This window comes from Mauremys reevesii, unplaced genomic scaffold (assembly GCF_016161935.1).
Source record: "Mauremys reevesii isolate NIE-2019 unplaced genomic scaffold, ASM1616193v1 Contig12, whole genome shotgun sequence".
Taxonomy (NCBI): Eukaryota; Metazoa; Chordata; order Testudines; family Geoemydidae; genus Mauremys; species Mauremys reevesii.
The window spans coordinates 17,957-31,113 of record NW_024100738.1 but is presented as its reverse complement, the minus strand read 5'-3'; the positions used below and the strand labels follow the sequence as shown (position 1 = coordinate 31,113).

At 45.6% G+C, this 13,157-nt stretch overlaps 1 protein-coding gene across 2 annotated transcripts; it reads right to left on the bottom strand.

Annotated features, from left to right (window-relative positions):
- Positions 1–2,844: 2,844 nt before the first annotated feature.
- Positions 2,845–10,472, bottom strand: LOC120392857 (myelin-oligodendrocyte glycoprotein-like). Of its 2 annotated transcripts, XM_039517536.1 has the most exons (4): positions 10,187–10,469; positions 7,417–7,533; positions 3,970–4,317; positions 2,858–3,130 (listed from the first exon to the last, which is right to left on the bottom strand). In XM_039517536.1, the coding sequence occupies exons 2-4, from the start codon at positions 7,514–7,516 to the stop codon at positions 2,895–2,897; spliced, it is 684 nt and encodes a 227-aa protein (XP_039373470.1). In that variant the 5' UTR covers positions 7,517–7,533; positions 10,187–10,469; the 3' UTR covers positions 2,858–2,894. The 2 variants fall into 2 exon arrangements, with proteins under 2 accessions (XP_039373471.1, XP_039373470.1); XM_039517537.1 differs by lacking the exon at positions 7,417–7,533 and having other exon boundaries at positions 2,845–3,130; positions 10,187–10,472.
- Positions 10,473–13,157: the final 2,685 nt, after the last annotated feature.

Sequence of the window (13,157 nt, the reverse complement as noted above, 5' to 3'; positions counted from 1 at the left end):
TATCAGTGGAATGATCAATGGGTGTATTGTTGGTTGCCAGCCTCAGCCACAGCCCCCTTGAAGAGGTATCAATCCCCACAGGCCCCACTCCCCAGATCCCCTGTGCATCCCTCCATTCCTCTCCTACTCCATAGCCCTAAGCTTACCCCTCCCCATAACACTCCTCTCCTGCCCAAGGAATTCCAGAGCACACTGGCTCTCTCTGGGCCCTTACGGCTCCTGGGCTCCTCATGCAGCTTGGATCCTGCCATGTGTTTGGGGGGTTGCAGTCAGGGTGCGATGGGGTCTCTATCTCTGTGCCTGCTGCATCCACCTGAGCCAATGGGTGTCCGTGTGCAGTGAATGTGCCAAATTACCCCTGCTGGCTGCCATGTGCCGGTGCCACAGCTAGAGCAGCAGCACCTGTCTGGGCACATGCAGCCCTGTTAGGGCTTCTGAAAACTGAAATGAGCAGCCTAGACATTAACCTGCCCTGGCCCAGCCCTTTATCCACCTGCCCTCCCTGAGCCTCCAGCCCCATCAGGGCCACTAACAGCATCTCGCTGAGAATCTTCTGAGCTCCCAGCATGCACAAAGGAACCCTTTTAGGCACCCAGACCAGCAGCTCTGACCACACAAGACTGAGTTTTTTCACCTTAGTCCAGAGCCGTCCCTGCCCCAAAGAGCTAGTGTAAAACGTTAACTGTATGAGAAAAAGGGACGGGAAATCTCAGGGCAGGGGAGCTTTGGATATCAATGCAATAGGAGCTGTAGTTACCTGGGCAGATGATGTTTCTTCTCCAGTCTGAAACCAAACACAGAGAGAGGGATGAGAATTCAGCTGAGCAAATGCAGGAACACCAGGGCTCTGGGATGAAGAGCAGCTGGCTTAAGCTGAACCCAGGCAAGAGCAAAGTGATTCAGAAGCAGGGACACATTTTGAAGAACTAGATGAGACTCCCCCCTTCGTTCCATTGAATTTGTACAGCCCCATTCACCAAAGTTGAGGTGAAAATACTCAGGTCCTATGTGACCCTTCACTAGGCCTAGGTGACCAGGTAGCATCAGTGTCTAAACATCCCAGCTCACTAGGAAACTCTGCATCTTCCTGTGCGCAAGAATCTGGCCACAGTGATCCCTGCCTCTGCCACCGCCAGGCTGGGTTACTGTAGTTCACTGAATCCACAGCTGAGTGTGAAGGCTCCAGCTGGCACCTAATGCAGCTGCCGGCCTTCTCCAGGGCTTAAGCCACAGTGACACATCAGGCCCATTTTCCAGTCCCTCCACTGGCTCCAAGTCAGTCCTAATCTACAGAGCAAGTCAAGGATCAAGCCCCAGCTACATTAATGGCCAAAGTTCAATGTCTGACCCGCTGTGCTCGTCTGAGCCAATGCAGATCACAAATCCCAGCAGGACATGCATAATAGCTGGAGATGAAGCATTCTTGGTCGAGGGGATCTGGCAATGGAACAAACTTGCAGAGGAGATCAGGGGAACCTAGCATCTGGAATTGCTTTAGGAATTGCTGTAAAACCCTTCTGATCAAAAGCGCCTTTCTGTCACAGCAAGAGTGAAATTCACAACTATGATATATCTTGTACCAACCCCCACCCCCAACCCTACCCCTAGTAAAGTTTTTACCCTGAAAAGGAGAAGAGCCAGAGACTCTATGAAATTGACCATGGACCTTATTTCTACTGAAATTCTGTCAAGGTCTTCAGATAGTACAGTGCTCAGAAGCAGTATAAAATAGATGAGCAGGGCGTGAATGAACTCTCTACTGATGAACTGGGAAAAAGACTTCAGCGGCAGCCCATTTTTGCACACACACCTACCCTGCTTAGGTGCTCTGCAAACAGAGTTGCTTTTGCCAAAATGATTAATTTCATCTGGTTTTGGATCACAATTCACTTTAGCATTGAATGCAGGGGTAATGAAATGTTGGTATCCACATTCTATGAGTAAAGGGCAGCAGAACTGTACTTAGTCACTTGTTACAGACATAGGAATGCCAAATCCCACTGAAAATCAAAGCAGAGGGAGGGATAGATGTTCCTGCCTGATGGTATAAACTATCCTTAAAAAGTCCAAATGATATTTTACACTCCTCTCTCCAGTGTTTAAAGCCAGAGCTGACTTGACTCAATGGAGAGTCCTTGTTTCTGTTGAGTGATTGTTAGAACTGAAACAACTGATGAGCAGGTCTAGGATCCAAACCTTGATCTGGTGTAAGGACAATGTGGCAATGAAAATAATGGTGATTTCATTAGGCAGGTTCCACACTGCCTGCTGAACTCACTGGGTAGGTGGTGGAACCTCAGAATGCAGCATTGCAGACGTGGCAGTGTGTGGTCATTAGCAGCAGTGATAAGTAACAGCAGTGGAGCTGTGCGGTGGCAGAGATAGCAGCAGACATAGTGACTGGAGAGCAACAGAAGAGAAACCAGCAGGAGCAGCAGCAGCCGGGAGCAGCAGCAGCTGTGGCAAAGGCATCAGCAAGTGCTGGCGGAGTTGCAGAGGCAGAAGCAGATGCATTGCTCAATGTCCCCTCCCCCACCTTTCAGGTGCGGGAGGTGAACCCATGTGAGGGCACCTCTGAAGGCTGGGTCTTTGCTAATTAAGCACAACTGACTGGGAGTGGGGTGCAGTGAAGGGAGAGGTGCGTTAACAAGACATTCATTTATCAAATTTTCACACAGCAAGTTAGGAAACTGAGGCAAAGGACACTGCCCAAGGCGCTGTAGGGTGGGTGCTTGCTTACGGTTTGGAATCGCGGCTGTGGTGTTTCCCAAAAATGTTGCTGGGTTCCCTTTCCCTTGTAATGAAAGTTTTCTTCTTCCACATGGACTCAGTGCAGGTGAGTGGGACGTTTTGCCTCTTAGAGGGGCCCAGAGGCAGTGCTAAGTTTTCCCAGATTACTGGGTGGAGGCTGAAGTTGTTTCTGTTTTGGATTGTTCAGAGGAACCCCGATAGTAAACCCAGCCTTTGCTGCTGCCGACTCCACCCGGCAGAAGGGTGACAGATCCAGGGGTGATAAATCCAGAAGGGTGATGGATCAAGGAGGGTGACGGATCCAGGGATAGTTTCAATAACATGGACAAGGCTTCATTTGAGAAATAGAAACACTTACCGAGTTCTCTTTGAAGAGCATCTAGGGAATAGAGAATGAGAAACAAATACACACTAATTAAATGCTTCTCCTATGGGATGGAATTAACTCAAGCCTCCCTTTACGCAGCCTGCCCCTCACAAACCAGGGAAACTACTGAGGTCTGGGGAGAAGAGTCCCTTTCCAACCCACGGGTAGGGCACAGAGCACCTGCAAAGTCCCATAAGGTGACAACACAGCAATTAAACACCTGCGGCTGGCCCATGTCCTTTTATTTTAAATAGATAAACAGTGAGGCCAATGGAAACAAACAAAACCACCAGGATCACACTCAGAGCCACCATCCATGGATTCACCTCGGGAAAAGGAATCTGAAAATAACGCCCCCCCGACTTGCATTAGTTTGCAAGCAGGGACAAAACTCAGTATTTTTCTATAGCACAAAATAGGCCCCAGCAGAACATGTGTAAGATCAGAGTGAAAACATGACCCCCTCTATGCTACACAAAAGACTAGAAACTGATTTTAAAAATTACTCCAACCAGCACTGATTAACCTGTGAATGAACAGGCCTGGTTTGATTCATGGTATTCAGAGCTTCATTGAGTTCAGGGGCAAATTCTCTGCTCACACAACTGTATTAACTTCAGTGGACATCTTTTGGGCAAGGAAATCTCTTGACCATTCTGAAAAGGTCTTTAATAAAACGTTGGGAAAGTTTTCAGCATATTTTCCAAAGTGTATGAATGTGGTCGTGTGCTGAAATCTAGTCACACTGTGTTACTCTAAAATAATTCACAAGTTGCTAGTCACAGTTGTTGCAGTAGGAAAGAATAAAAACTCCAGCCCAGACTAAGATAATACAGACAAGAGCTGCTGACCTGCTACCTTCAGTTCCAATAGGGCTTCTTCATAAAAAGAACCATCTTGAACAAAGCAGCTGTATTGTCCTTCATCTGAGCAGCTGATATTAAGAATCTGCAAGGAAACATTCCCATCCGTGATGCCAGCTTTCAAAAGCTCGGTCCTTTCATGATAGTCTGGCATCTGTTCTCCATACTGATCCTTTCCTTCATGATACTGGTGAACAACTGAAGTGAACTCAGATCGGAACCATCTCACCTCCATGTTCTTAGCGCTCATCCTGGGGGACAGGTGACAGGGTAACACAATGTTCTCACCCACAATGGCAGTGACAGGGTGACCAGGACCCATCACTCTGAATTGGGCTGTGAAAGACACCAAAGCAAAAACAGAACAAACTCAGAGGGAAAAAATATATTAATGACTGATTCAATAGGTTCAAACTTTCCAAAAATTCAGCCTGGGGCAGACACCTGGCAATCAAATTTCCAGCCTGAACATTGAAAATTTGGCACAATAACAAGCAACTGAAAAGGAAGGGGAGGGAGAGTTACATTAAAAGTGACAGGCCAGCTCAGGTATGGGTGTCACTGATAACTCCCTTATATTAATTTGACATGCCACAGAGCCATTTCAGTGCCCCGTGACCGGACAGGGTGACTTGAGTATATACCCTGTATACCTGAGCTCTGTGATCTGTTCCAGCCTTCACTATATTTCTGATGTGATTCTCAGCACTGGTATTAATATGAGAAGGCTGAAAAGATGAAATCCTGACTCCACTGAAGTCAATGGAGATCTCTTAGGATTTCACCCTAGTGTTTTGGGATCCAGCCTCTTTGGAGACCACCACCTATCACGTCGTATAAGGACACAATTTTCATTGAGATGAGTGGAGGTTCCTGAGCTTTCCTCCTTTGCCCCCTCCACCTGTTTTTAGTGAGACAAGGTCACTGCCAGGACATTTTCAGTACAGAGTCTTCAACTCTGGGACTCACATGCCTTGGCCCCACTGACCCCAAATCACTTCAGCTTTTAGCCAGGTTGCCTTGGTGTTTGAGAAAGGACTGGGTCACAGAGGATGCAAGCATGTGAAGTAGGATGCTCGGCGTGACCAGAGGTGCGTAGGGCAGCCCACAGTGGAAATGCCAACATCAGGGAAGGCTGCAAAAAGGAGAGAAGATTCTCCCAAAACTGGTGGTTTACACTATAGTTAGATTCACCAACCAGTCACAAACTGTGCTCCTGATCCCCCACACTGGTTATCAAGAAAATAAATCACACAGCCCCCTTTACTGCATTCCACTCTCTGGCTCCCAATCAGCAAATAGGTTCAGTACTGTGAGAAGTTACTTTAAAAAAATGTATTCACTTTACAAAATGTTCTTTTAATTCCCCAAAGGACCAGACATTACCAGATCAATACCAGTTTGAATCTTACCCAAAATACCACGCTGCTAGCCCATCCTTTAGTATCTAAATCTAAAGGTTTTATTAGAAAAGAAAAGGAACTAAAAAGAAGAGAGTTGCTAAATGGTCAAAGCAGTCAGATACTTTCATATATATACACACACACACACATATACAGAGAGAGAGACTTCAGAATCGACATATCAGGTTCTTAGCAGCACTGGTGAGTTTGCTAGCTTGCAAAGTCCTCTGGAACACATCCAAAGCTTGGATAGGTCTAGCAGTCCTTTGTTCAAAGCTTCAGTTTGTAGGGAAGTTACTCCAGACACGAGAAGCAGGATTGCAGACAAAATGGAGAAGATGCATTTATATCCTTTGCCCCAAACACAAACTCACAGCACATGTGCATGAAAAGGTACTTGGAGTCCCCTGTCCATCGGCATGACCCCATAGGCTCCGACTCCGTGGGTGATCCAGGGCTGGAGCACCCTCAGAAAAAAAGTTAGTGGGTGTTCTAGGAGGGAGGGGGGAAGAGTGGGAACGTACTCAGGGGAGGAGGTAGGGAAGAGTCGGGTCTGGGGCAGGGATTTGGGGAAGGAGTCAGAATGGGAGAGGGAGGGAGCGGGGTTGGGGTGGGGACTTTGGGGAAGGGGTTGGAATGGGGGAGGAGTGGAGTCAGGGCAGAGGCAGGGCGGGGGGTGGGAGTCAAGCACCCACCGGCACCAGTAGAAGTCGGCACCTATGCATGTCCCTACATGTCCTGAAAAAACAGGGAGTCCAGTGGCACCTTAAAGACTGAGACTTATTTTGGGCATAACTTTCCCCAAATAAATCTGTTAGTCTTTAAGGTACCAGCAGGCTCCTCATTGTTTTTGTGGATCCAAACTAACATAGCTACCCCCTGATACTTGTCTACATGTCCTGTTGACTCATAACCCCGGGCTTCTCTCAAAGGTTCATTCTACAGCAGGCTGGATAGTGCTGATGCCGGTCTGTCTGGGGGTATCACCCAAATGCACAGCACAAGTTTGAGACACAAATATACTGCACATATTTATATCTCACCATACAAAGATGATACAGACCTATAAACAAGCTTATCATATTTAGCAAATCAAGCCTTTTCCACTGATACCTTACATAGAATCATAGACCTGGAAGGGGCCTTGAGAGGTCATCAAGTCCAGCCCCCTGCACTCATGGCAGAACCAGCACCATCTAGACCACCCCTGACAGCTGTTTAACCTGCTCTTAAAAATCTCCAATGATGGAGATTCTACAACCTCCCTAGGCAATTTATTCCAGTGCTCAGCCACCCTCACAGTTAGAAAGTTTTTCCTAATGTCCAACCTAAACCTCTCTTGCTGCAATTTAAGCCCATTGCTTCTTGTCCGATCATCACAGGTTAAGGAGAACAATTTTTCTCCCTCTTCCTTATAACAACCTTTTAGGTATTTGAAAACTGTTATGTCCCCTCTCAGTCTTCTCTTTTCCAGACTAAACAAACCCAGTTCTTTCAACCTTCCCTCATAAGAAATGTTTTCCAGACCCCTAATCATCCTTGTTGCTCTTCTCTGGACTCGCTCCAATTTGTCCATATCTTTTCTGAAATGTGGTACCCAGAACTGGGCCCAAGACTCTAGTTGAGGCCTAATCAGCACAGGGTAGAGCGGCATAATTATTTCTCATGGCATATCTTGTATAAGATTTATTGTGATTTTGTAATATTGGTATCAATGCTATTATAAATGGTCACCCATATTCCATACAGCCTCACACTCAGATACTATGATGATATAAGTACCTAGATAGATAGAGAAACTGAATTGCCTCATATGCAGCACGTGGAGAATTACTCCTCCAGAAGGGTTGGGGAGGAAATGGAGACTTATTTACTGATATTGAGCCAATCTGAAATTTGTTGTAGGGGTGGGTTTGGGTTTTTGTTTGTTTTTGTTTTCAGTTTTGTACAAAAGGAGTGGAATAGGCATGATTTATAATCACTACAATGAAACAAATCCTACAAGGAGCAGCAGGACCAGTGGGATTCCTACCTGATTCCAACTTGTGAATGTGATAAATAATGAAGAAAATGATGAAATCAGGCAGAGAGGCGCTCACTGTGGAGCTAGAACAGATGCAAAGAACCTTCATCTTCACTGTAACTTGATCTGGACAACAGGATAGGGAAGAGAAAAATACTTCACTAAAACATGTTTTGCATTCAAATCTGATTTGTTAGAAAAAGGAACTATTATCTGTAGTTAGTGAATTGAACTGATTGTTTCTGGTCACCGTGTCCTTCAAGATTTTAGAGCGCGTAGATCTCATCCTCTCACACCTTGTTTTTAATGACAATTTCAGAGCGGAAAACAAACTTTCCTGATTTTTCAACTCCCAACTGGTTTCTCAACTTTGAATGGACGAGTCATTGAATTCAGCAAGTTGGGTACACTGAAGTGAATAAAATATTTTCTCTGTACCTGCAGAAGAGGCTACTGTTGTTAAATGCTGGGTGACCTTCAAGCTGGGTGAGCTTCCAGGTGCTTAGCCAGTGACTGCCACCGCTTCATTGATCTGATTTTCTTTAAAACTTTTGAAGCAAACATATACTGCTGAATGTTATACATATATACATTATATATCTATATCTATATGCCTTAGCCTCAGTTATCATAATTCTAATTTGAAAGATAAACCAGTATTTAATTCAAATTAAAAATCCAAGTGAAAGAAAAGCCTCTCATTTAATTTTTAAAGATCAATTTTCATCCACCCTGAGTGTCTGACATTTCCTTCAGACCCTTATTGCCAAAGAACTACAGCACTTTGATGAATTAAATTAATAGGTGTGATACACTGCTTTGTGTAGATTGGATGAATTATTGCAGAAAACTGAAATTTGTTTGAGTCTTTCAAAAACAGAGCAGCAGCACTGCCAAAACCAGGATTCAAAAGTCAATGTAACCCCCCAGTGTGTTAGTTGTGTGTGGTACTGTATGGTCTCGTGCTGTCTGCAGTGGCACTTGAACAGTTTTTACAGTGGGGGTGCTGAAAGCCAGTCAAAGTGCCCAACATTTTTTTACCTTGTGCCCCCTTTACCCCTGTTCACACCCCACACGCCCTCCCCTCAGAGCTGGAGCTGGGAGCAGGGCTGTATCTGCAGAAGGGTGGGGCACAGACAGGGGTAAAGGGACTGAGGCTGGGGCCACAGCTAGTGGCGGGCAGGAGTGGATCCCCACGCGGGACCATGATCGGAGCCCTGGGACCAGGAATGGAGCCTCGCATAAAACCTGGGAAACTGCACCCCGCAAACATCCCTACTTCCCGCACCTATGATTGTCTGGTCTTGTAGCTTTGATTAGCTGTAAAACTGCATAATTGCTTAATTATGGGAACATATACAAGCTGTACATTTTTGTGGGGTGGGTTTTTTTGTGCTTTAGAATATTTGTTGCTTTATGAAAATCAATACAACCCCCCCCATGTACACACACATTTTTTAAAAAATCACAAATTGGGTCAAAAAAGGTATTTGATTGACTTAAAAATCAATATTTTAAATATACATTTTGAGTTCCTATTTTTGCCATTTGATTTTGAGCCTTGAGGGTACACTCAATCTTAAACTTTTCCCTGCAACTATAAAGACTAGAGATTTATTTTACTTTAAATGAAATCAAATATTCTCACAAACTCAAAAACTAGAACATTAGGGCTTTAAGAAAATTACCAAATACTGTGAGACTTAAAATAAAAGTCACAAAAATCACAAATAACTCTGAGAGTTGACAATACTGAACCTGGTCCAAAATACTTAAACAAAAATGATTTTTCTTCAATAGAATATGGCTTTTAGACAGTTTTTAAAAAAACTGTTTTTCCTATTATTTCAATGTTTCTAATTTTTCAACAAAATGATGCTAAATGAAAAATATATTTCAAATTGATTCAAAATGAGAAACCCGAATCAAATGGAAACAAAACATTTTATTCACCCATCCCTTATCCTGTCTCAAAGGAGAAAAGGGAGGAAAAATGAAAACTGAAAAAAACCCTAAAATCTAATATTTTGTGCAATAATATGTGATTAAAAATTTAAAAATAAGCAAAATGTTTTAAACAAAACAAAAACATAATTTCACAACAATACTGCCATTTAAAATAGCTGCACTCCTATATGTTTCTTCATGATATAGCCCCTTGAATGGCTTTTCACATAGGAGGAGATAATCTGTTACACAATATATAAATGTCCCTTTTTAATATAGCCTGAAGTCCCTATTCAGTGACACTCTTGAACACAGGATCAACTTCAGGCACATGCTTAATTCCCAGTGAGTTCAGAAGGAGAAAAGGAGACAGTTTTCTGTTTCGATTGATTCTGAGCATAATTTTATTTTTAAAAAATAAAAGGATTCACCCCGCCCCCCAGTCAAGAGGCAGAAAACTGCAATGTCAGCACAGGGCGAAAACTAGACTGATGGCAGCTGGGTTTGGTGCAGTAAGTTTCCTCTATTCAAAATACAGTAAGTTACAACTCTCCCCCAAGAACAGTATTGGGCCCCCTGTTCTTGAATAAAATTCAGCAAAACAAAGAAATGACTAATTCCACAAGCTGTAAAAGTCTCGTGTTACATTGATATGAAAACAAACTGCAACGTATTTGACGGCATATCACTTTGAATGTAGCTGTTCTGTCAAGTTTCTACGATTATTTACTCCCTGTGTTTTGAACAGAAGGAGAAAAGGCAGTTCTTAACCCGCAATAAGTATCGGGTATCAGGCGTTACAAACAGCCCTTCTGAAGCAAAATTCACCCACCTGGTTGGGTTTTTTGTGAAGTTTAAAATCTCCCGGGTGTGGCCAGACTTCACCCCTTTGGCTGGGACAGTGACATGGTCATTGACTGGTCCCGATTCTCACGCACGTTGCTCAGCAAATTTTGGTGATCAAAGAGCTGCAATTTCGTGTCCTGGCTTTTCCGCAGAACGTTGTTAAAAGAAATTTGGTTTTATTCCGAATCGATGAACCTGCGTTCGGCTCGCAGCGTTCGCCCGGGGAAAGTGAAAGTAACACTGTCAATTACCTCGCCGGAAACCGTGGGGAGGGTCGAGTCTTCTCTTAAAGAAACAGCCCCGGTCCTGCTGTACCGCGAGTGTGTGGGAAACGGGAACTTCATGTTAATAAAAGGGGCGTTGTTGTTTGGGGGGAGGGGTGTTTTTGCCATTTTGTTTCAGGGCCGCCCGGGGGCAAGTAGGGCAATTTGCCCCAGGCCCCACAGGGGCCCCCATGAGAATATAATATTTTATACTATTGCAATTTTTTTTATGGAAGGGTTCCCTGAAATTGCTTTGCCCCAGGCCCCCTGAATCCTCTGGGTGGCCCTGTTTCCTTTATTATATTCAGAAAAAGCAGGAAGAAGATTCTCTTTGAAATCATGACAGGTTGAACAACTGACTCTGAATCAGTCATGAGTTCAAAAAGGAAGCTCCGGTTTCCCACTGAAGATCGCGACCTTCCAAAACATCAGGTTCATCAGAAGTGATTTGCTGTGTTGTTGCAGCCATGTTGGCCCCGGTCTATTACACAGACAAGGTGGATGATGTGAGATCTTTTATTGGATCAACTACTTCTGTTGGGGACAGAGACGAGCTTCCCAGCAACACAGCCCTAAAGAAGAGCTCGGTGCAGCTCCAAAGCTCGTCTCAACCAACAACAGGAGTTGGTCCCGTAAAAGATTTTATCTCCCCCACCTGGTGTAAGTTCATCAAAACTCAAATGTCTGAAAACCAAGAAATACAGAGTTAAGGTACAGGCCAGTGCAACCTTAACACTGCCTCATGGGGCTGTCACTGGTCACTGGAAATGATCTGAACGCACCCCAGCTGGATTCCTGGTGTGAGGTGTAGCTAGACCAAGGGTAGAGGCAGTGATGAGCTGCCAAAATATTAACAACAGGTTCCCTCCTCCTCACCTCACGAGGGGGTCATGCCCCATCCAACCCATGTTCCTTGACACCTCCCCCGGGGACCCCTGACCCCTCCACCCCTTCCCTGTCCCCTGACTGCCCGATCCAACCTCCTCTCATCCTTGATGGCCCCAGGACCCCTGCCCCATCCAATCACCCCTTCTCTCTGTCCCTGACTGCCCCCACCACCTCATCCAACCCCAGATCCTTCCTGACTGCCCCTCCAGGACCCTTGCCCCATTCAATCCCCGTTTCCTGCCCTCTGACCGCCCTGACCCTAGCCACCCCACACCCCACAGAACTCCCCTGCCCTCTTCCAACACCCATAGGCGGCAAGTTTGTATAATTTTTGGTGGGGCCCAAAATGGTGCCTCCCCCCCCCCCCGCAAGCCGATATAAAATGAAGCTACAACGTGTCAGTGCCACAAGATTACAAGGGTCAAGTAAAAGTGGAAAGTCAGAAGCAGCACTTGCCTACTTCAATATACAGTATTATATTTTGTTGCACCTGTTGTGATGAAGTGGGAATGTTCTTAATATTTTCTCTGAATACTGTGTGGGTGCAGCTTCCTGCAAGGTGCCAACTGAAGGTGTTGGGGACAAAGATCAGGTGGCCTCCTTGTCCGGAATCGAGACACAAAGGCCAGAGGAGGGAGTGTCAGTTTGGAGCTGGCTGGGGAAATGGGGAGAGGCCCAGAACCTGGGTCTGGGCTCCCCACCCCCCAAGATGGACCTGACTGAGGGGTCCTGTTTTCTGTACCCACAAGCTCTGTTTTAGACTGTATCCCTGTCATCTAATAAACCTTCTATTTTACAGTCTGGCTGTGAGTCACATCTGACTGCGGAGTTGGGGTGCAGGGATCTCTGGCTGCCCCAGGACCCTGCCTGGGAGGACTCACTGCGGAAAGCACACAGTGTGGAAGAGCATGCTGAATGCTCTGAGGTCAGACCCAGGAAGGTGTAAGCTTCTTGCCCTGGAGACAGTATGCTCAGAGAGGAGGGTCCCCCAGAGTCCTGACTGGCTTTGAAGGAGTGGTTCCAGAGCATCCCAGCATCCCCTTCCACACCATGCACTTCCCGGAAGTCCTCACAGGCACTGACACTCCCTCCTCTGGCCTTTGTCAAGAAGGCTAACAGCAGTTTGGGCTGTATAAGTAGGGGCACTGCCAGCCGATCGAGAGACATGATCATTCTCCTCTATTAAACATTGGTGAGGCCTCATCTAGAGTACTATGTCCAGTTTTGGGCCCCACATTGCAAAGAAGGATGTGGAAAAATTGGAGAGTCCAGTGGAGGGCAACAAAAATGATTAGGGGGCTGGAGCACATGACTTCTGAGGAGAGGCTGAGGGAACTGGGATTGTTTAGTCTGCAGAAGAGAAGAATGAGGGAGGATTTGATAGCTGCTTTCAACTACCTGAAAGAGGGTTCCAAAGAGGATGGATCTAGACTGTTCTCAGTGGTAGCAGAGGACAGAACAAAGAGTAATGGTCTCAAGTTGCAGTGGGGGAGGTTTAGGTTGGATATTAAGAAAAACTTTTTCACTAAGAGGGTGGTGAAGCACTGGAATGGGTTACCTAGGGAGGTGGTGGAATCTCCTTCCTTAGAGGTTTTTAAGGCCCGGCTTGACAAAGCCCTGGCTGGGATGATTTAGTTGGGAATTGGTCTTGCTTTGAGCAGGAGGTTGGACTAGATACCTCCTGAGGTCCCTTCAAACCCTGATATTCTATGATACTCTAAATTGACCACCAAATTTAAGTAGCGTGTTTTTCCCGTCAGGTGAGGACTCGGGGGCAGGGCTGGGGATAAGGAACTTGGGGTGCAG

What these genes read in the sequence shown, in the direction of transcription:
- LOC120392857 (XM_039517536.1), bottom strand. Translation starts at nt 7,516, where the DNA reads ATGAAGGTTCTTTGCATCTGTTCTAGCTCCACAGTGAGCGCCTCTCTG. An exon ending in CATTCACAAGTTGGAATCAG is followed by an intron (nt 4,318 to 7,416) that starts GTAGGAATCCCA and finishes TGTCTTTCACAG; the next exon opens with CCCAATTCAGAGTGATGGGT. An exon ending in ATTGGAACTGAAGGTAGCAG is followed by an intron (nt 3,131 to 3,969) that starts GTCAGCAGCTCT and finishes TCTATTCCCTAG; the next exon opens with ATGCTCTTCAAAGAGAACTC.